Source organism: Plodia interpunctella, chromosome 9 (genome assembly GCF_027563975.2).
Source record: "Plodia interpunctella isolate USDA-ARS_2022_Savannah chromosome 9, ilPloInte3.2, whole genome shotgun sequence".
Classification (NCBI taxonomy): domain Eukaryota; kingdom Metazoa; phylum Arthropoda; class Insecta; order Lepidoptera; family Pyralidae; genus Plodia; species Plodia interpunctella.
Window position 1 is genome coordinate 10,255,621 of NC_071302.1, and position 23,354 is coordinate 10,278,974.

General features: G+C 34.4%; 1 protein-coding gene across 1 annotated transcript in view; it reads right to left on the reverse strand.

Moving 5' to 3' along the window:
* The window catches only part of LOC128672440 (scavenger receptor class B member 1-like), a 23,136-nt gene extending 4,202 nt beyond the window's left edge, over nucleotides 1–18,934 (reverse strand). Inside the window, exons 1-6 of the mRNA XM_053749586.2 lie at nucleotides 18,797–18,934; nucleotides 13,179–13,287; nucleotides 12,692–12,783; nucleotides 6,579–6,742; nucleotides 3,914–4,061; nucleotides 253–456 (exon numbers count right to left, since the gene is read on the reverse strand). Coding sequence (XP_053605561.1) covers nucleotides 253–456; nucleotides 3,914–4,061; nucleotides 6,579–6,742; nucleotides 12,692–12,783; nucleotides 13,179–13,272 — 702 coding nt within the window. The 5' untranslated portion in view covers nucleotides 13,273–13,287; nucleotides 18,797–18,934. The remainder of the gene's footprint in view (nucleotides 1–252; nucleotides 457–3,913; nucleotides 4,062–6,578; nucleotides 6,743–12,691; nucleotides 12,784–13,178; nucleotides 13,288–18,796) is intronic.
* Nucleotides 18,935–23,354: the final 4,420 nt, after the last annotated feature.

Genomic DNA, 23,354 nt, shown 5'->3' on the forward strand with positions numbered 1-23,354 from the left:
AAAATCCGTTGTGTGCTTTTAAAGATCTAAGCATACATAGGGACACTCAGACAGCGGGAAGCGACTTGTTTTTATACTAGTCACTACTACTAGATCGTCTATATAAACGAAATAATTTTTACTAATCGTTTATCTATATCTTAAGTCAATCAAATTATGCAGCATATGCGCTTCTTAAATCCGAATAAGAATAAACTAAATCGAAATAATTCTCCCCAAAGTTAGATTCATGAGATTTCGCATGTCACTCACTCTGTCCAAAACGCCAATCTTCTTGAAATCAATCCAACCGGGCAACAGGCCGCTAGCGATGGTTACCATGGGGTCATCGTACCCCCAAAACAGCTCCTCAACTGTCAAATTCCTGAAAAGCTTGGAACCCAACATGTTGATGGAGTGGTAGGCGCCAGCATTAGCGAAGTAGCCCAGTTTGTCGGCGACCAACGTGCTGATTGCCTGAAATTAGTTAAGGATCATATATTAACTGTTTTGGACTTGGAAAAGATCAGCAAAAACTGAGTAACTTCAACACATGATTGCGACCAAATGGTGGAAGATGGACCCAATGGAGAGAGGCCTTTGCCCAGAAGTGGGACACCTGATGGCTCTAAATAAAAATAAATACTTGCACTGAAAATCATGGACGCTATACACATGTGAGATGTAAGCGAAATACGTACGTGGAATAATCTAATTTCTGTACTATAGCAAATTTTAATAAAAAATTGAATCAAAAATGTTTTGTAGTTACCGTATTGTATTGTGGTTTTGTGTGATGTTTTATTTTTGGGCAATCAATATTAATTTAAACCAGTACATGTGGAAATCTACGCCGGTCTAGGGTTAGCTAGTAAACAATATTGAAAAGTTTCTGCGATTGCTCATTTATCAAATTTAATCGAATTGCACTTAATACTTCCTCTTCTTATTTCACGGACAAAGTGAAAAGCCGTAAGATAATTCGAAATATATATTATACTAGCTTTTACCCGCGGCTTCGTTTATTTCATGCGTCCGCTGATAAATTAATATTGTCATTATCTCGGGTTCTAAGCAACGTATCTCGGTGAAACCTATACTAGATTTTAAGGTAGACCATCCGCTATTCAACTGTGGAAACCGCATCAAATTTTATCCACTAGTATTGCTGTGATGTCGAACAAATATACAGGCAGACAGACAAAAATTCTAAAAAAAATATGTTTTTGCTTATGTTACTGCCATAAAAATAAAAAAAAAAAATATTTGATTTTCGAACAATATAAATCCGTTGTGTTAGTAATCTTAAAAACTAATTGGGTTAGATAAAGACCCCACACAATTATTTTTCTTTAACTTCTACGTACAGACAAAGTCTACTTACAGTTTTATTATATGTATAGATATAGATAGAATATTATTACCCATTTATTTACATAGAGATTGTTGTTAGAAAAGCAATCGATGAAATAAAACGTCAGCCGAGATTGCACAAGATTATTATATTTTGTTGAGAGTGAAAAACGTATTTAGTATTCAGCCAAGACGTGTGTGTGACATGTCAAGATGATATTTTTTTTATTATTATTTTAGATTGCGACCATATAGTCCAACAATTGTATGCTATTTCAAAACTAAAGTACATCACTTACGTCATATGGATATAACTAGATGTGCTCCTAAAATTATTGTCAGCGTAATATTATCAAAGGTTATAAATTGATTGCTCTCCGACTTGTCAACGCGTGTAGCTCTCGGTTTCACTAAAATTGCGTAATACAGTGATAGTGTTAATTAGTTCAGATCATCTGGTAATGTGAAGTATGGTATGATGGACACTGTTGCAGTAATTAATTTACGAGCATCTGTAGCGTCACCTGAGTTAAAAAGTTGTATTGTCTTAGAAAAATTGAAATTTAAGCAAATTTAAGTAATAGATTATTCTATGATTACAAACACTTATAACAATAAGAAATATTCAAATAACTATGAACTATTTCAAAAACTAGGTATATAACTAATTAAACTTGTTAAGCTAGCTACTAGCTGCGCTCCGGGACTTCGCTCCCGTGGGAATTTCGGTATAAAAGTACCCTATCTGTTATTCTAGGTTATATTGTACCCGTGTACCAAATTTCGCAATAGGTCGAAAATATACATATACATCCTCAGTATATCCACAATATACTTTCGGGTTTGTAATTTAGTACGATTTTACTTGATAATAATTTAATCAATCGCACCTATTGAGAATTACTATTGCGTACATACGTAACTAAGATAATAAGAAACAATAAAAACAATTTTGCGCAGTTGAGCAAGATAAATCGGTTAAAGCATATACCTATATGCATATTTGTGTGATAACATTTTCTTGATATTGGTAATCAGCTCAACAAACAAATAGTACATTATGACACATTTTAGTCAAAACACTCAAAAAATTCCTCATAATATCCCCCTAATAACATAGCAACTCCATCCTCAGCAACCGGGTGGTCCGTAATTGGAATAGATTACCAGAGGAAGTGGTTTCTGCACCATCAACAAACTCTTTTAAAAATAGACTTGACAAGTGCATAGAAGTGAACAATATGTCACTGTTGTATAAAATCTGAATTAATATAAAGTTACTAATTGTTATCAGTGATGTGACTGCTGCTTTATATAGGCACATCAGCTGTTGAAGTTGCCTGTCTATTTCTCAATAAATAAATAATATTTACTACATAGGAATGAGTATGTAAGGGGAAGTATGAAAGTAGCACCAGTTAATGAGAAATTATTAAGTTATAGGTTAGTCTGGTACGGGCATATTTTAAGAAGAGATGAAAATCACGTCACTCAAAGGGCATTAAAGATGGCAGTAAAGGGTTCCAGGAATAGAGGAAGACCTAACAAGAAATGGATGGAGTGTGTCAAGGATAGTATGAACAAGAAAGGAGTATCAATGGATATGGCAAATGACAGAACGAAATGGAAGGAACTTACATACTGTGCCGAACCACATGAGTGAGATAAGGTCAAGAAGAAGAATATTTACCACATAGCAACTCACTTAAAAAGTAGTGAAACGAGCGCGTTTATTTTGCTTTTCACCAATTATAAAATAATCATAACATGTCCTAAAGTATTATACCTATAATAAAGTCCATTGCCGCGTATGTCTATCTATCTGATCGCGATGGATCGATATCTACCGCATGGATTTTCATGTGGTTTTCACTGCTGGACAACATTTCTGACGAAGTTTTTTAAGAATAATAATATTATGTACCCGAACGAAGCCGGGACACATGCTAGTTAAAGATGAAAAACAGTTGAAAAAGAAAATAATTGATACAGAGAATTAATTTAAAAAGTGGTGGGCCGAGTAAAGTTTATGTGTAACTAACAAAACAAGTGATGTACGAAGCATAGCCGCTAGACTAAGTTATTTTGGTTTCGTGTCGTGTAGCAAATGAAACGCTGAGATGAATGTGAAGCGGTGGTGGTGTAATGATTAAGACCAGCCCGCCTGTACCGAAAGGTCCCAGGTTCGAATCCTACTCGTGCCACATGAGTTTTGTATACCAATCTGACTGATCTGTATAGTAGTTTTCATCGTCCACCACTTGCTTCCGGTGAAGGAAAACATCAAGAGGAATCCTGCGCATTGGTTGATTATATTAACTTGTGTGTGATGGAGAAGGCAATGGCAAACCACTTCATTACTAATGCCAAGAAAGTTGTTATAGCGACCTGGTCCTTTGCACAGGATCAATGAATAGACGGTCTAAATAACAGTAAAAACTGAATCAATAGCTGTTGCGTAGTAAGTAGAAATTTTAGAAACAGACAGAGAGAAGCTACTTTACTGTTTTATACCATGTAATGATGACACGCGAACAACAAAAGAAAAAAAACGTTATTTAATTATATTGTAAGTACTTACGAGTAAAGCCAAATTCGGCACGTAAACGTGCACATCTCTGATATCGGCCACTGACTCTTCTCTCAGAAACTTCAGTGTGATGTTCGGCCTCATAAACATTGTGCCATTCTTGGTGTCTATACTCATGTTGTGGTTCGTACGGGTCTCCCTGTTGAAGAAAAAAATATTAATTAATGAATAGAGAAGGACTAAGGGATGTTGGAGACACGGGCATGAAGCTTAAGAGTGCTAAATCACTAGCATAACCATCACATTTTTATAAATAGAAAAAAAAATGCCTGTTTAGATTCCTTGCGTTTTTACGATACCCTTTAATTTGATACCCATATTGGAAAATAAAATGGTTTTCACCAAGTCCAATGTCGCCACATTTGGCTGTGCAATGCCATGTCTGAGAACACATGGGCAGCTATGACGAATGTATGACTATATGTACGATAACTCAATCCGTTCAGTGGTATGCCACACTATTAAGAAAATTCTTTTATATACATAGTATTGTGATTTTCCATTATATTTCCCATATCATACCTTGCGAATGTCTTTTGCTGATAGTATTATTAACTATGATACGAGTACAAGTAGTTATGGCAGAACATACAAGACACATATTGAAAATATTTATAAATTACAATTAAGATTACTTAAGACAATCACCCAAAAAAAAATTAAAAATAAATACAAACTTAATGATGCGGACTTATTTAGGCATTGTAAAGTTATAAATATATATGATAAAGTTAAAATGGAAATTGTGTGTGAAGCTCGGGTTTACGCAACTTAACATACCTATCTAGATATACCCTACCTTCAGTTAACAATGTCCACGGTAAAATAATGTGGGAGTATTTTCTGCCATCTATATTGAATGAATACCCTAACAATATTTGTGAGCAAATAATTAATTTGGAAACCAGTATAACCAAATGTAAATTAATGCTTAAGAACTACATATTAACTGAGTACTTAAATTTGTAATGAGTAGTGACTCGCCTTACCACGTATAAACCTGTATAGGTTTTTGTTGATAGTGCTTGTATTTTTCATATAAATTATTGTAACATAAATAAAGAAATAAAAAAAACAAAATGTATGTCACAATGTGACATAATTCTGATAGCCACCGTTTTCTAGTTAATAAATCGTAGCATTAGTGTCCAATAGAAAACTTAAATTTCAATAATTAATTATAAAATCAATTACGTACCTAGTGAAGCATAATTGCTAGTGTCACTTTTTTAGTTTTTGGTAAGAAATGTAAGAATTGGTAAAATGTGACGATGGTACTAGTGACCGGGTGGAACTGGGCAGGGCACCTGGCAGTAGGCATAGAGAGAAGTGTCGGAAGGTCAGAAGCAGTGAAGGTGTATAGTGGAAGGAAGATATACGTAGCGAAGATTAGCACAGGGGAAAGAAGGTTGGCGTAAAACAGAGAGGTCTTTATGCTACAGGAGTGGGTAGAAAAGGGACGATATGATGATGAAGGTAATATAGGTTATACCTAGCTCATTGTCTGTCTGGAATTTTTAAGTTATAATATAAATATTACGTCATGGATAAAATGTAGATTTTTCCAACAACAAAAAAAATATCAGCGTTTATCACAAACCAATTTCTTCTTCATAGTCGTATTCCTCACGGCTGAGGGTCGTGGTCATTACGTGGAATTAAACACACACAACAACTTTCTTGGCTTTAGTAATGGAGTGGTTTGCCATTGCCTTCTCCATTTCACATACAAGTTAATAATCGACCGGTGTGCAGGTTTCCTCTCGATGTTCACCGGAAGCAAGTGGTGGTCGAAACAACCGGTCGAAACGAAAACTACTATACATGAGTCAGATTGGTATACAAACTCATGTGGCACAAGTAGGATTCGAACCTGGGACCTTTCGATCCACAGGCGGGGGCGTCTTAACCATTACACCACCACCGCTTCCGAGAATTTTTCCAACAACAAAAAAAAATCTTATCAGCATGTTTATCACAAACCAATTGCTAAATGTACGCTTACATATAAACGACACGTGAAAATTGATATAAAAACAAACAAATTTTTGTTTAATCTTTGTAGGAAATATATTGTACTTTTTTAAAGGTAAGTCGTGTGACTGACTGATAAAATGAGTACCTACTTATAGTCGTATTGTAAGTTAAATAAAAATCTTGCAAAACGGGCTTTTTACGCCGAAGCGTAATGTCTGTTTTCTCTTTATAACATTTTTTTTATTTTTGTCTGTCTATCTGTATGTCTGTCTGTTTGTTCGCTCATCACACAAAACTACTGGATGGAATTGGATGCGGTGTTCACAGTTGTATAACAGATGGTCTAACTTAAAATCTGATATAGGTTTCATCGCGATACGTTGCTTAGAACTCGAAATATTGACAACTAGAATGTTGCCCGAGGCTTCGCTCCCGTGGGAATTTTGAGATAAATTATAGTATATAGCAATCTTGGATAACGTACCTTTCTAATGGTGAAATATTTTTTGAAATCGGTTCAGTAGTTTCAAAGATTACCTATCCGCCTCAAACATACAAACTCACAAACGCTTACCTCTTTATAATAATAATATAGATAATAAGTCATGAGCGGACCTACGAAATAAACATGGGACGAGAAGCCGCGGGCTAAAGCTAGTGTAGAATAAAAGGTACTCACTGAAACCTAAAAGGCCCAATCTCCTCCAGTTTCAAGGTCTTGTCCACCCCGCTGAGGAACTGAGCCACGTTGGTATAATTGTACACCCAGACCTCCGAGTACAACTGATAAGTGGGCGATTCCCACATACGGAACACGAATGACCCTTCTGTCACTTCCAGGAACTGAGGACAAAAATATTCGATTACTCACCAGTCACCACTCACTGCTCACACCACCCCTGATAAAGTGTCTGATAGTGTTTATGTAACATAGCGTACAGATGACGTTCAAAAATATATTTCACAAATGTTCGATAGAGCTAACTGGCCAATCACTTCAGTTCGATATATCTAGCAGATAGTTTATTTATATGATTCAAATTATGTTATCAGAAAGTTGTGAAACAGGCCTATGTGGTTTTTGTTTGATTGTATGTTTGTAATGGCGGCTATTACACAATCGGCAAATTTGACAGACATATACACTGCTGGGTTTCCTATGTAGTGAAAAAATCTCACATACGAATAAATAAATAAATAAATATATTAGGACAAATCACACAGATTGAGCTAGCCCCAAAGTTAGTTCGAGACTTGTGTTATGGGATACTAACTCAACGATACTATATTTTATAACAAATACAGATATAGATAAACATCCAAGACCCGGGCCAATCAGAAAAAGATCATTTTCCATCATGATCCGACCGGGGATCGAACCCGGGACCTCTCGGTTCAGAGGCAAGCACTTTACCACTGCGCCACCGAGGTCGTTAAAAAATAAACAAATTACACAATGTACTGTATGTGACAATGTACTGTGTGTGTCACTGTATGTGATTCACGTCGGCATTAGTCTAATTTCGCCGATAGTTTAGACGAAGAGTTGCAGTTGAACTGTACTAGGACTTGCATCCATTGTTCCATACTAAAAAAACATAGAATATTACAAAAGCTAGCGTCAAATGGCTGGACTAAACATTCACCTGAGTTGACGAGACGCACAAGACGCATAATAAGTTCTACGAAGGTGATTTAGGCAAGGTTAACGATCACACAAAATACTAGCTTTATTTAATAACTGAGTACATAGTCGCGTAAAAGAAAAATTAACTAAAAATTTTGGAATTCTCCGACTTCGAAGTTGTTGACATCGTTCTATCCTCGATCTTTATTATGTACTTAATGTTATATTACTGATAAAAAATTATAACAAAAAAATTATACATAAATTTATATATAAAAAATGGTAAGCCCTTCTGGCATAATAGGGACCAACACTGTTTGAATGAGTTTCTTTCGGCATTTCTTCTCAGCAGTGGTCGTTCCGAAATGCTAGTAGTTTGTAGCTTAGTATCATTTAATTTAGATTATGACGTGAAAAAGTGCCTGTGAAGGCCTAATTTCTGAATAAATGATTTGATTTGATTTGATTTGATTTGATTTGATTCGACTTGACATTTTCTAAATGGCTTAAGACACATTTTCCAACCATACCTAAAAACGCTATCGATTAAATTCTCTTTCAAATAAAAAAAAAACTAGATCAAAATCGGTTCAGCTGTTTGACTTAAACTCCTTCTGTTGTGGGAATTAAAAAAAAAAACACATTTTTCCTAGATTCATAAAACACATATAATGCTCGCCGAGCCAAGGAAACTACTTAACAAATTTCATTTTCCGACGCCCAATTGTCTATGTGTTTAGATGCAGCGTTTTATTAAGATATGAGAGGAAGTCTGTAGGTAACATCTATAACAGGAAAATTGTAATCCTTCTTCTAATAACGTGACATGCTGTACCGACCCCACATGAAGTGGGATAAGGGTAGGCTGATGATGATCAGATGGTAAGTGATAATTTATCACCGCTGCGCAACTGTCACAATCAGTGATAATTATGATAAAGATATTATTTTTATATTCATCTACCTAGGACCAATTTTTTATATAAGTAAGCAGGTAGTTTCCACGCAAATCACACTATAATCTTGACCTAGACCAATAAAATGTTTTAAAACCTTGTAGACGTGCGAGTTTGTTTGTAACCTCGCTCTTTCTTCGAAACTTGTTAAAATTAGTATTGCACTGGTTGTGACCATGGATTTTGTTGTTCATTAATCAATTTGTTTTTTTTTTCTACTAGCTTAGTCCCAAGGTTTCGCTCCTGTGAGATAGGAAGTATTCTATGTCACAGGAATAATGGAGCTTTAGAATGGTAAAATAATTTTAGAAATTGGATTGCTACCCTAAACTTAAACTTACTGACACTTCCTCTTTTTTATACTTAGTAAAAAACGTGTAAATTCATATACAAAGCGAAAGTGTTTATCACTTTATCACAGCTACGTATTCGTAGCTATGATAACGAAATAAACAATAACATTCCTGAAATTGACATTGTTAATGACGGCAACAAACGTAAAACGTAAAATACTGAAACATTTTGATGAAGATTATAAACATTAACTGTAATCTCCTACAAATTTTATAAGTACACTTCATTTACTTTCAGATAAACATTCTTAGATTTGATTTTCATTTCTTTTAGTCATTGAAAATGTTCCATAAAATTCATTATTCTAATTCATAACTTTTCATTTTGTATACATATTTTGTGATCAACCGTATCTTCATCTGTAGTATCTTCTACTTTTTTCTACGGCAGCGAATCATATTGTTGGCAAATGTTATGCTCGCCGTTAACTGGTATTTATGTATCGCATTAAACTGCAAGTACAATTTACTTACCGTAACATTATATACGTAACCAGCGTTCCTGATATTAAATAAAATCATTATTCTACGCTATAAATTTCACGTCGTCCGATTTCCCAATCTCTCCTTGCAGTCCGATTAATCGAACCAACGGGGAAAAAAGCACCGTGTTATCCGATCCGTCCACAAAGGAAAGCGGTCCACGTGGCCGGAGGGATAAAATTTAGTATAATATGTATAGTTTTTGGTTGTAGAGACTAGAGAATGAACAACAACAACACATAATATCAATAAGGATACGTATTATCAGTTACCGAATATATAATTACTTATATTAAACTATTTTTTTCCCGCGACTTTATATGCGTAAATTTTCCATAATTAGTCCTATCATGAAAAGTACCATAAATAAATATTTCTCTCCAAGCTGATAACTGTAAAGTATATACGAAATATGGTGCAGTCCAAAAATATACACTTAAATCTTTATCCAGATTAATTTATTTTAGTCTATAATTAAGTAGTTTTTATGGTTTGTCTTCTAGCCAATTGTTTCCATGTCATTTACGCGTAACTTTATGGACATGTCACGGTCCAAGCTTTAAAATTCCTATTATTTTAATTCTAAGTTCATGAATACTAAAGATGTGTCATAGTTTATGGCAGGTATCGAGGTAAGATCTCTACATATAATAGAATTATGAGTTATGTCTGTATAGAGGGGATTTTTAAGAAAAATAATTATGGTACTAGTAGAAGCCAGTAGTAGAAGAACTACTAGTAGAAGCGGTGGTGGTTATATATTTTCTTGACATGTTTATTGCATATATTTTGACAAGTGTCTGAAAGTAACATAGGTATCTATTATGTTAGATTATGGAGATCGAGTATGTCATGCACACTCAAATGGTCAAACCGGTGGCGGCGTCGTGGATCGGGTCGGGAGGTTCCCTCTATTGTGGTTGAGCTTCGCGATGGCTGACACGTTTTTTTTTGTTTGGTTAATTATACCAAACAACAAGTACATGGTCAAAAGGTGTGCTGAAACATATTATGAATGTGATCAAGTGATATTCCTTTCATCAGCACTTGATCACAATCATAATATGTTTCAGTATATCTTTTGACCATGTACTTTATTGTGTACTTACATTGTTATATTACTGATAAAAAAATATACATACATTTATATTTAAAAAATGGTAAGCCCTTCTGGCATAATAGGGACCAACACTGTTTGAATTAGTTTCTTTCGGCATTTGTTCTCAGCAGTGGTCGTTCCGAAATGCTAGTAGTTTGTAGCTTTGGTAAACATCATTTAATTTAGAATATGACGTGAAAAAGTGCCTGTGAAGGCCTAATTTCTGAATAAATTATTTGATTTTGATTTTGTATTGGTTAAGACGCCCGCCTGTGGATCGAAAGGTCCCAGTTTCGAATCCTACTCGTGCCACATGAGTTTGCATACCAATCTGACTCATGTATAGTAGTTTTCATCGACCACCACTTGCTTCCGGTGAAGGAAAACATTGTGAGGAAACCTGCACACTGGTTGATTCTTATTAACTTGTGTATGAAATGGAGAAGGCAATGGCAAACCACTCCATTAATAATGCCAAGAAAGTTGTTGTGTGTGTTTCATTCCACGTAATAACTACGACCCTCAGCCATGAGGAATACGACTATGAAGAAGAGAAGCCAAAACAATTTTTAGACTGTTTGTCTGTATGTTTGTTCGCGCATCACAAAAAACTATTATGGATGGAATTGGATATGATAAACTGTGATGTCAAGTGAAGAACCAAAAGCCATCACGTGTACTACCACGCTTGTAAGCGCAAACAAAAACGCAACTTATTACTATCCTCATTAAGTATACAATTACCATATACCCCTGAACTTAACCTTTTTATACCAATAATGAGTACTTACAACGGGAAATGATTGTGATAATGCTTGATAATTAAAATGATGTGGTTTTAATAAAATCTTAGGTGATGCAGGGTCACGTTGAGGAACTATTGTTGAACCACGTGGGAGGAGACAGATCCTTCAACACGTGACATATGATATCATCATTGCAGCAAATTTAAGCCAACTGCTGTCCTTAAAGTGCTTGTTTAGCCATCTGGTAGGCAAAGCGGTGGAACAACTAATGTTGAGTTGCACCAGTTAAGTTTGACGTTGATTTTGACCCGCGTATCGCTGACGTTTACACTAAATGGCATAGGTGCTTTGCGTTTTTCTGCGCAGGTCCAACGTTGAGTGGTGCAACCCATTCTAAATTATCAAAAAATAACCATCTTATTAAAAAAAAAGATAAAGCACACTTTGATTTGCTGAAAAAGATGTGATTCGTTTCGTCAATGTTGAATATTAATTAGTAATAAAGAGGATAATTGTTTTTATTATCTATTTTAAGCCAAAGATTTTTGATGTGTGAGATTTTGAGACAGAGAGAGGTGTAATGTTAGAAAAGAATAGCGGTTAAGATTAAGCGTCAAGTAGAAAATTTTTCTATAATAAAACATTTAAATTGTATTTAAAACTTTATTAATTTAGAATCAAAAGTCGTGTCAAACAAATAAGTACATATATTCATTGATTTAGATCCAGGTCATACCAAAACAAAAGTGATAGCCATTTTATATATGAATGATAAATGTGTCAATGAACTGTTTACAATGATTTCATTCATAATCGCTATGTTATACTCACTGTAACTAATATTCAATCAATTATTTACTTGATTTATTACAATTACTAGCTGCGCCACGCGGTGTTACTCGCGCAACTATTTACAAAACTACATTGTTATGCACAGTATTGTGACATTTACTTTATAAAGCGCCATTCACTTTCTTTTCAATTGAAGATCAGACTTTTGACCAAATCCCGCGGGAATCGCGTACTTTCAGGATAAAAATTACCCTATGTCTTATTCAAGGTATCAGCTACGTCAATACCAATAACAGAAATTGAAGTATCAAACATACACACAAACTTTCGCCTTTATAATATTAGTGGGGTGGGATAACACAAATCCATTGTAGAAGTAGGATAGTTACGTTATCACCCGACGTTCATTCCTCATGAATAATTTAAATTTTTATTCAAGTTTATAAAGTGACTTTTGGAGATATCCTAGAGCTGGGTCCACCAGGTCAAACTATACAATATCAAGCTGCAGCTGTCATTGAAACTCACAACACCGTTTCTTATTCAAATTTGGTTTTCAAGATTTGACCAACACTAACATAAAAAACCTTGTAAAAAAATAATTTTAGAAAAAAATCCCCGCGATATATCCTTTTTATTATAAATGTATATACTTCTTGTGTTATAATTTATATGTAATTAATTCTTTTTTGACCAATAAAGTTATTAGAAACAGAAAAAATATATATTAGTTTACCTTTCGTGTAAAATACTCCAGCGGATTTGTGCTGATCATCAGAATTGAGACAAGTATCATGAACACTCCATACAGTACTCTGATTACAGAATCTGTGAATGAGAAACATTATCATCAATCTATCATCATCCATGATATATAAATCTTCCGTAGCTGTTCTTAACTGAATGAAACATATACAACGATTTTCTTCTTTTGCCATTGCCTTCTCCATTTCACATACAACATTACCTACTACTGTGCTGGTTTTACGAAGTTTTCCTTCATCGGAAGCAAGTGTCGAATGAAAACTATACATGGGTTAGATTGGTATTAAAGTACAAACTCACGTGTCACAAATAGTATTCGAAATTGAGACCTTTCGGTTCACAGTCGAACGTCTTAATTAGTTCTTAATCTAATTGATTTAAAAAAGTAGAATGCTAAAACTCGTTGTGTGTTTCACCTAGACGCGATGTACTGTGAATAATTAAAATGGTTTTCTCACTTCGCTTGTGCACAGCTAAGTTCTGTATCTTGATGATGGAGATCTTTCCCTTACTCGGCACCTGCTGCAGCGTCATCTTAGTCCCCACGACCATTATGCGCTATTGTGTCTAGAACAAAAATAGTATTACCTTAGAGAGAGAAGAAACAATATTTTAAAAATTCTCGGCTTGCCTATTTACAAAAAGATTGAATGAATGCCATCTCATGTGAATAAATGTGGACTGATTAATCAATTGAAATATTCAAATTATATTATATGAGTGTAGTAAAACCGGACACACGTAGAGTAACGAAATTTAAAACTATAGAGCTAAATTATTGAATTATAGATTGGTTTATTAAAAAATATTAAACAATAGTGTTTCATCTTTTTGAGGGTGTTTATGCGCAAACACTGATATCAAATTTCATTCAGGTTGCCTAAAGGCATCTGACATGACTTTTACGATCATCAACGTAAACGTGACAAGTAGTCGCACAATCGTTAGCTCTACCCTTTTTATATATTTCTAATACGTAAATAAATAAATAAATACATTAGGACAAATCAGATTGAGCTAGCCCCAAAGTAAATCGAGACTTGTGTTATGGGATACTAACTCAACGATACTATATTTTATAACAAATACATATATATATATAGATAAACATCCACGAAAAAGAACATTTTCCATCAAGACCCGACCGGGGATCGAACCCGGGACCTCTCGGTTGAGTGGCAAGAACTTTACCACTGCGCCATCGAGGAGGTCGTCAATACGTGTTTCTGTTTCTCTATAAGTGAAACGAAAGAATGACGATGTCCGTATTATTTTCTGTCTGCGGATAGATCCTACTAAAGTGCAGGAATTACACAATGCAAGCCATGTGCATTACAATATTTACTTTAGCATGTCGGTATAATGATTTTTGCATATTAAATTTATTGCCAACTAAGTTAATATTATGTTTTTTTAAATAATTAGAATAGATACTAAAAACCTAAAGCCATACGCTGCCTCGGATCATTATAATCTAATTTATGTTGCAAATTAAATACACAAAACTAATTATTCAGATACTTTAAAATCTTCATAATTAGCAATATAAAATACAGTGTACAACATGTAAGTATACGTGTTTAATTAACCTTTTTATCTGTTTGGTAATGTTATTTTTGTTAGCCATTTCATTTGGTTGATTAATCTTTAGTTTGAGATGTTTATTAAGAATTTAGTAAAATATACCTACTATGACCAAACAATAGCTAATCTATAGGTATAAAATTAGATACAGTCGGACTGATTGACCGACTGGGATATAAGCATTCACGTCCGTAGCATAGCAGACACGTCATGTACCTTCTCTGGTACGGCCATGTTTTGCGTAAACCAGCAAATTACATAGAATTATATTCATCTAGCTTTTGCCCACAACTTGGTATGTGAGTAAAAATCCATTTCCCGTGGAAATTTCAGGAAATCCCTTCTTAGTGCTTCCTTACACTGTCCTAGGAACCTACACACCAAATTTCAGCTTTCTACGCCTAGTTTCGGCTGTGCGTTGTCTGTCAGTCAAAGAGTTATATATATATATATATATATATATATATATATATATATATATATATATATATATATATATATATATATATATATATATATATATATATATATATATATATATATATATATATATATATCTGGCCATGCCGCTTCCAACTGACCTGGAAGAAGGGCCAAAGCTAGTAAGTAATGGAGAAAGGTAGTAATAAGAACCTCTTAAGCTCCATCGCTCTATGGCGGTGGAAGCAACCGGAAATTCTTCACCAAGTGTATTCTGCCTTTGACCATGGAGCCATCAAAAACGAGGTCCAACCTTTGGAGTGAAGGAGACTCTCTGCCAAACCCATTTGTGCCACCAGTCGAGAGCCTTCCACCGGGGCATAAAGTACCATGGTCGACTTGGAAGTCCATAAATAGACTTCGGACACAGGTTGGTCGGAGCAAAAACAATATGTCCAGGTTGAGGATCTCTGACGGCATAGATTTGAGCTGTTTTTGTGGTGCGTTGCAAACTGACTACATGCCCTGTGTGTCCAAACAAATGCACGCAGGAGGACCTAATGGCTGCCACCGACAACGCGATTAGGGCGTCTAATTTCTGGGCCGCAACAATTTAGTGTTTACCATCGAAACGCTAAGAAGAAGAAGAACTTTCGCATTTATAATATTAATAGGATTTTTCATCTTTCTTTAGAAATACGTTTATAATTTTTCTACCCTAAATTAACACAAAAAATTTAGAAATTATATAAAAGAGGTACTTTGTAAAAAGGCATATTACAAGTCTGACGATTATGTGAACGACAATAATGTTTGGCCCAAGCATGGTGCAGTATTTTCAATAATTTTATTGGACATACAACTTTTATTTTATTTATTCATTCAAATTTTGACATTTTTAATAATGATGTAAATTCGTCCTCCTCCTTGGAGAAAAGGCCGCGGTGAAGTTTGTTGCGCCGCTTCTTCTTCACCTGCGCTTTGGAAGCCGGCAGTAGACTTAGTTTAAGTAATTTTTTTGACGTCAATAAGTGATGTATATCATCCTAAATTGAATAAAGAATTCTGAATTTGAATTTGAACAAAATGTTTGAAAAATGAAATTACTCACCGAGTGAAAAAGCTAATTATACACAATATAAAGCATATAATTTGTGGGTGATTTTACTGGCGCAGCTAATGATAGTGTGTGAAGTAATTGTCAACGCGTTATAATTCAGCTATGCCCTTTTGGGGTCAATGGGTAGAAGGAAGTTATTATACAACATAGAAGAAAAAAAAAATATTTATGTACTTTGTTATCTATACATATAATAAAACTGTAAGTGGGCTATGTTTGTACATAGGAGATATAACAGAAAAATAATTATAAGACATTTTTATGGCTAATAGAAGCCAAAACAATTTTTTTTAAATTTTTATCTGTCTACCTTTACGTTCGCGCAGCAGGCAAAAACTACGGATGAATAATAATTAAAAAACCCATGGCTAATCGCAACACTAAGTTAGGAGTTTTCACGTTTTTTCCTCAGTCATTGAGCGTTGGAGCCCAGGATCCAATCTATGCTGCTTGTTCTTATCCACTTCGCACGGTTTTCGGACATTTGTAATTGTCCAGGTTATAGGCACGCATGTCATCTTTGACGACATCAAGCCAGCATTTATTTCAATGATATGATACGACTGTTGAAAGAGACGGAAGTATTTACCTAAGAAAGTATGTGTATTCCTTGTCCTATCTTGTATTAATACTCGTTATTTTAGGGGCAATGACATCGTTTGTATAATAAGACGAGTTATAATATTTTCTTTAAACAGATAAAGTTGTTTGTCAGTTCAGAAAGTCATTACTAACATCGTTAAGAACTTGTATTACACTTGTAGTATTGATTGTTGTTAAGTATAATATATAAAAACAATACAAATTAATAAAAATCTGAACCGATATTGCAACCTGTGTTAATTAATGTAGAAATTAAGAAACTAAAAGGAGCGCTAAGATTTTGGCGGTAAAGACTTTATCTTAAGCAATATCCTTCGCCTAACCTTAACTTTATGTATTACCCTCCAATTCTCCTAGTCTGATGTTAGTCATCGAAATCAATAATACTTTTTCAACTTTTCACTAAACGTCAATTAAAGAAACGGCGCAACAAACTTCACCGCAGTCTTTTCAGCGTGTTTATTATATATGAGACTAGCGCTACTGACTTCACATAATCTAATAAGCTATTTTGTATGTACGAAGCGAAGGTTTATGAACCTTCTTTGTAAAATTTTCTAAATAACAGGGGAAACTGCATCAAAATCTGTTGCGTGGTTTAAAAGAAGAAAGCTTAGAGAGTTAGAGACAGACAGAAGTGGCGGGCGACTTCGTTTCTGTTAGTAATTGATATTAAAATAATATGAATTATTTTTAAGTCAGGTAGAAATGTATATCAGACAATAAGATGATAATTAAAACTATAACTGCTAGTGTCTATGATCTAACTTCTATTTGTTCCGTGAGCTTGTCTCTTATTATTCTCTGGAGTGAATAAAAGGTTCATATTCATATAAAAACATTGTTATAAATAATAATTATAGTTTTAATGTAGTGATAGGTTGGCATTCGTTCTGACATTGTCATTGGTGATTAGTCTGACAACTACAGATGCCGACGGCCGTGCGCCGTGTGTGGAGACGCAAAAGTAGGAAAGAGGAACCTGGGCTCCGACGCTCAAAGTCTAGGAAGATAATCGGGATAACGCTCAGATGAGAGAGAGAGAATTTGGCCCTCATTCCTCTATATAAGAAATGAGGACCATTAAGGGATTAAAAATTCGTAACATAATTGACTTTAAAAATATCTACATTTCATTCAAAATATCTACAATCACGCACGATTGTTTCGTAATGTTCACTAAATGCTAAACAGAAAATATTGGTTCCATTTCAAGAAGTCCCTTAATCCACATATCAATAAAATACCGCAGTGAAGAAGTCTTTGAAGTAAACAAAAAACTTGGTAGCACATGCCTTACTTTGATAATTCATGATTTTGTCGTGTGTCATGGAAGTCGGTAATTATTTATTTTTTTAATGTGCTTATTAATATGCATGTGTCTAACACTATCTATGTATTAGACACACCTTTTTCATTGCTTATTCTGGTGCTAATCCAGATACAAATATCAGATACTATATTCAAGATCAACCTTGAATATACTATCGTACGATTTTGATATCATGAATTCGTGATATTGATAAAAATACTACAAAAACAAATACATCTTTTACAAAATAACATGTTTGCTTTATGTTTTAACTGTCGGATTTTGAGCCAAAATTTGTTTTTTTTTTGAGGATGATAAGGGTCTGTCCCTGGCTTAAGGGGCAAACCCAAGAAATTATGTCGTCAAGAACGATGTGTGCCAATGGTCTGAAAACTAGGGATGCCGAAGACGGTGCAATAAATAGACGAAAAATAGAAAAACGTTCCCTAGGCTCGGATGCTCAACGGCTGATGAAGAAACCGGGAGTATGCTCAGATAAGAGAGAGAGAGAGAGAGAGAGAAAAGGAGAGCCAGACTAAAGTATCTACTTAACCTACCCCCGCAAGAAACAGAGGGTAATTAGAGGTAAGACAATTGGTAAATTTTATAAATTTGAATAAGTAAAAATACTTATTATTTTATTACCAAATGAATGATAAATTTTTAAATCATTAAAGAGTTATACGCGAATATCATATTTTCGCAACAGAGGATATAAAGTTGAAATTTTAATGTGTTGTCTCAATTGTTAAATTCAAATTTAGGTTGCCGCACTAACTCAAATATATGTAAATTAACCTATTTTAACTCATTTGGTGTAATATTAATTAAAGGGTCAATAAAATTATAAAAACCTCATTGCTTCAGATATATTTGAATTAGATAAAAACTTAATTTACTTTAATTATTTTATTATAACAGAATTATAATTGTTATTTGTGACCTAAGTATAAAAAAATACTTTTCATTGTAATGTTGTCAATAAAGTTTACATTTCCCAAAACTAGGTCTTTTTAATAACGGAAGTACGTACTTACCTATTTTCACAGATTATTATCACAAAAAAAAAAAAACAAAAACTTTCACAGACGAACAGACAGCCGGCTAAGTATGGCGAGGACGTGCGCCTGCGCAATCCGATCACACACTGATCCAAACGTCACCCTAAATCATATTTAAACAAGTATACTTCGACCCTGATGAACTTAGACAACTATCTTCGCGACAATACGGGTACCTTTGATTGTTTTTTTGTACAGTCAGCCGCATGTCAAGTTATCATAAATGGGTCTTTATGTCGCGGTAATAGGAGTGAATTTAGATAGGTGCTGCCTGTACTCCCCTTTTTACTAATAGGTAGATGAGATAGATACTAGTATATTATGAATATTCCCATCAATACGAAAGCTTAACGTTAATAGTGGGACTCAATAATCGCAAAAGACTAATATAAAGGTATATATTGTGTAAATATGTACTCTCAAACTGTCGCTAGTTGACTGGATGAGATCCCTTCATGGGATAAGTCCGCCATTTTGTATATTTACCTTCTTGTTATGTATGTACTTTTAATATGTTTTCTTTTTACAATAAATATATAAACAAATGTACAATATCCTAGGCCACAAAGTAGACAACGCGTGTTTGGCACCTCTGTGTTGCAGACAACTCAGTGGTCTTGTCTAGTGAACTAATCTGTCCACTAGCGTGCAGGTTTCCTCACGATGTTTTCCTACAGCGGAAGCAAGTGGGGGTCTATGAAAACTACCATATATGAGCCAGATCGGTATACAAACTCATATGACACGAGGAGACCTTACGATCCACAGGCGGGCGTCTTAACCATTACACCACCACCGCTTCAGAGGTAATCACTAAGCTTTAAATTATTAAAAAAAGAATCGTTACATAGTATAGTTTATTTTCATATTTATAATAAATGTAATAAATATAAAGATAAACCAAACATTGTTAATGAATTACCTATATGGTGGAATAAAACACTCACCAATAACATACATAATAATATAACATACATACCCGCAAATTCTGTATACATAACACTACTTTTTCAGAGCGATCATGTAAGAACAAGCTTCAATTTTCATTTGACGTATAATGCAAAGTCGTCTCGTGGGGTTAATTTCGAGTCACACGCGCAAACAATACTTAGAAAAATTATAGTAGTTCAAATTAAATGATAAACGGCTATGCAATAATGTTGACTGTACATATAGACTCGACGTAGAATGTATAATTAATGACGTGATATGATTAAGCTTTTATAATAACCTTTTCTTTGATAAAACATAAAAAAGTGTGAGATATTTTTAGAAACGAGCGAAACAAACGATTAATCATCAAACATTCCTATATTTTAATAACTTTTAATTAAATTACAAATAAATAAATAAATATATTAGGACAAATCAAGCAGATTGAGCTAGCCCCAAAGTAAGTTCGAGACTTGTGATTACAGTGTATGTAGGTTAGGTATATGTAAAAAGTTTTTTTGTTTAGTTAATTATACATATATATATACATATATATATATTATTATATATATATATATATATATATATATATATATATATATATATATATATATATATATATATATATATATATATATATATATTGTTTTCCTTCCATCAGCACTTGATCACAATCATAATATACCACAAGTATACCTTTTGACCATCTACTTTATTGTGTACTTACATGTTATATTACTGATAAAAAATTATACATATATTTATATTTAAAAAATGGTAAGCCCTTCTGGCATAATAGCGACCAACACTGTTTGAATGAGTAAAAAGAGAAAAGTAGGCACTTTTTCACGTCATATTCTAAATAAAATGATATTTACCAAAGCTACAAACTCCTAGCATTTCTGAACGACCACTGCTACAAATGCCGAAAGAAACTCATTCAAACAGTGTTGGTCCCTATTATGCCAGAAAGGCTTACCATTTTTTAAATATAAATTTATGTATATTTTTTTATTCTCAGACGAGAAGACCTAATTTCTGAATAAATGATTTGATTTTGATTTTGTATGGTCGAGTCAATCGGTCGAGTCGGTTGTAACTCAATTAATGCAGCTCTTTCAACTAGACGGGTGCACACAGGTACAGCTTCCAATGCATTATTATGATAAGCATGACTGGGTGTACCTACTCAGGAACAGCTCCTAATGAGGGAACTCCTCGACGGTTTACAACACTGACGTTCATGGGTTTTTGTCAGGCGTTAAATGCCATAAGATCACACTGACGACAGTAAAAGCATATGGAAAAAATTACATTTATGTAAAAAACTTGTTTATAAGGTAGTATATAGTGGTGTACGTTTTTCTGGTAACATTTCGAACCAGAATTCATAGAAATGCTAAAATTATTTAAAAGTATCTTCTTTTGGTTTGTTCTTCTTTCAGGTAAAAACGGTGCATTGAGTTAAGGTGATTTTTGGTATAGAAATAATTAGGCAGCTCTTTTTGCCGCGAGCGGAGTCGCGGGCAACAGCTAGAAATATTGAGTGTACTTATACTGAGCTTAGTGTATCTCCATCCACGGGTAAATAACTTTGCTACACGTCACGTCACGCGTCTTTCATGTCACATTAGTGTCACTCCTGTCTCACATCATTGCATTTTTCCAATTTCATTCGGAACTGTGACGCCAGAAAGCCAGGGGACCGGGTAGAATTTAAAATAATCCTTCTAAAATATTGAAGAAGACCTTAAGGCAACCCTCCTTAAAAATGCAATTGTTGCCTGACAGCTGACAATCACTTAATCGCCTCGTATGGCATCCACGGAAGGATACGAAACAGTCCAATTCTACGACGAAACCACATGACACTAAGTCTCACTAATGTGAAACGACAATAAAGGAAGTTATTTCTTTGAATAGAATAGCTACTAATCCTAATAATTGATTGTTACCTATTCTACTGGGAAAATATTGATAGCAATGTTACCCAAATGGAAAACTATGTGCCGAAGTGTCAGGCGTAACATTTTTCCTCGATATTGCCATAAGGACAATTAAGTTTCCAACTAGAATGTTTAATTCTTTCACTAGCGGGCCTTTCGGTAAAAAACAATAAATTATACACCTAAACCTTTCTTAGAAATTACACTATATATTACTGAAAACCACATGAAAATCCGTGCAATAGTTTATGAGTTTATCGCAAACAGACGGACGCGGCAGCCGACATAATTAAGATGAAAGTATCATAAACGACAAATGTATGTCATTGTAGGGCATCGATGTCACTTATCATACTGTCTGACACCGTTCCAAATATATTCTTTGATGAGTGCTAAAATATAATTAAGTAGTACCTATTTATTCATATTAATGCTTTTATTGAATAAATTTTCGTCATAACATGAATCAAACAGTAATTTGTAATGAGAAGAGGAGCACGTAAAAAAATATGAACTTAAAATATTAACTTGCGATGCGAATGTTCACTTTTTTAGAATCTGCACCAGTGTGCGGCGTAAGGAATTACTATTTCTTTGCCGAAACAAGTTTGGTTTGCTGTCCTTATCTACATAGTTTTAAGTATCCTGTGTTTACTATTTCAACATAGTAAAGATCTGATCGAACTGAACTTGTTTTAGACGTTTGCCGTCAATTCTCGTAATGCCCTTCCTTTTCTGATCTTGCATATTTATACGTTGCATTCAAAGCTGTAACGACCCGAGTCCCAGGGGCTGCTTAATTAGTAATATTATTTTTTGTTATGCGACCGGCCGCTTGCCGAATCTTAATAAAAATAAATAAATAAATAAATATATTAGGACAAATCACACAGATTGAGCTAGCCCCAAAGTAAGTTCGAGACTTGTGTTATGGGATACTAACTCAACGATACTATATTTTATAACAAATACATATATAGATAAACATCCAAGACCCGGGACCTCTCGGTTCAGTCGCTAGAACCTTACCACTGCGCCACCTATTACATAATCTTCTTTATGAATGTCTATTGACCCTAAATAGTCACCTCCTATTTATTTTCCGTAAATTTCTCCTATGTACAGACAAAGTTCAGTTACAGTTTTATTATAAGTATAGATATTGTTGCTTATTACTTGTTTTTTATCATCACATCATCCTTGTTCATAACCTCAACAGCCATATAAAAGTGCCCACTGATGGGGAAGAGATCTTCCTTACTGATGAATAAAGAACATGGTTTAAGACCCAATACACGGGCCCAATGCGTATTGGCGGGTTTTAACGACTGCATATAATCCGAAGCTGGGAGGAACTTAATATTGATGGTCACCCATCCAATGACTGACCATTGTGAGAGTGATTTAACCGCTACTATCACAGGCCGAGCGCGCTGACCGCATTAAACCATGTTGAGTAGTTCCCTCGTCCGGAGTGCACCATTATGGGTTATGGATATCATAATATTATATTGTAGTCTAACTAAAGCGCATTGTCCAAGACAGATCCCGATTGCCCAGTATTGGGCAATGCGCTTCACCTCAGACCAGGTGAGTCCAACTGTCTTCAACTCTGCTGCAGTGGTTGGATCGACCGACTTTCCTATAACCTTGAG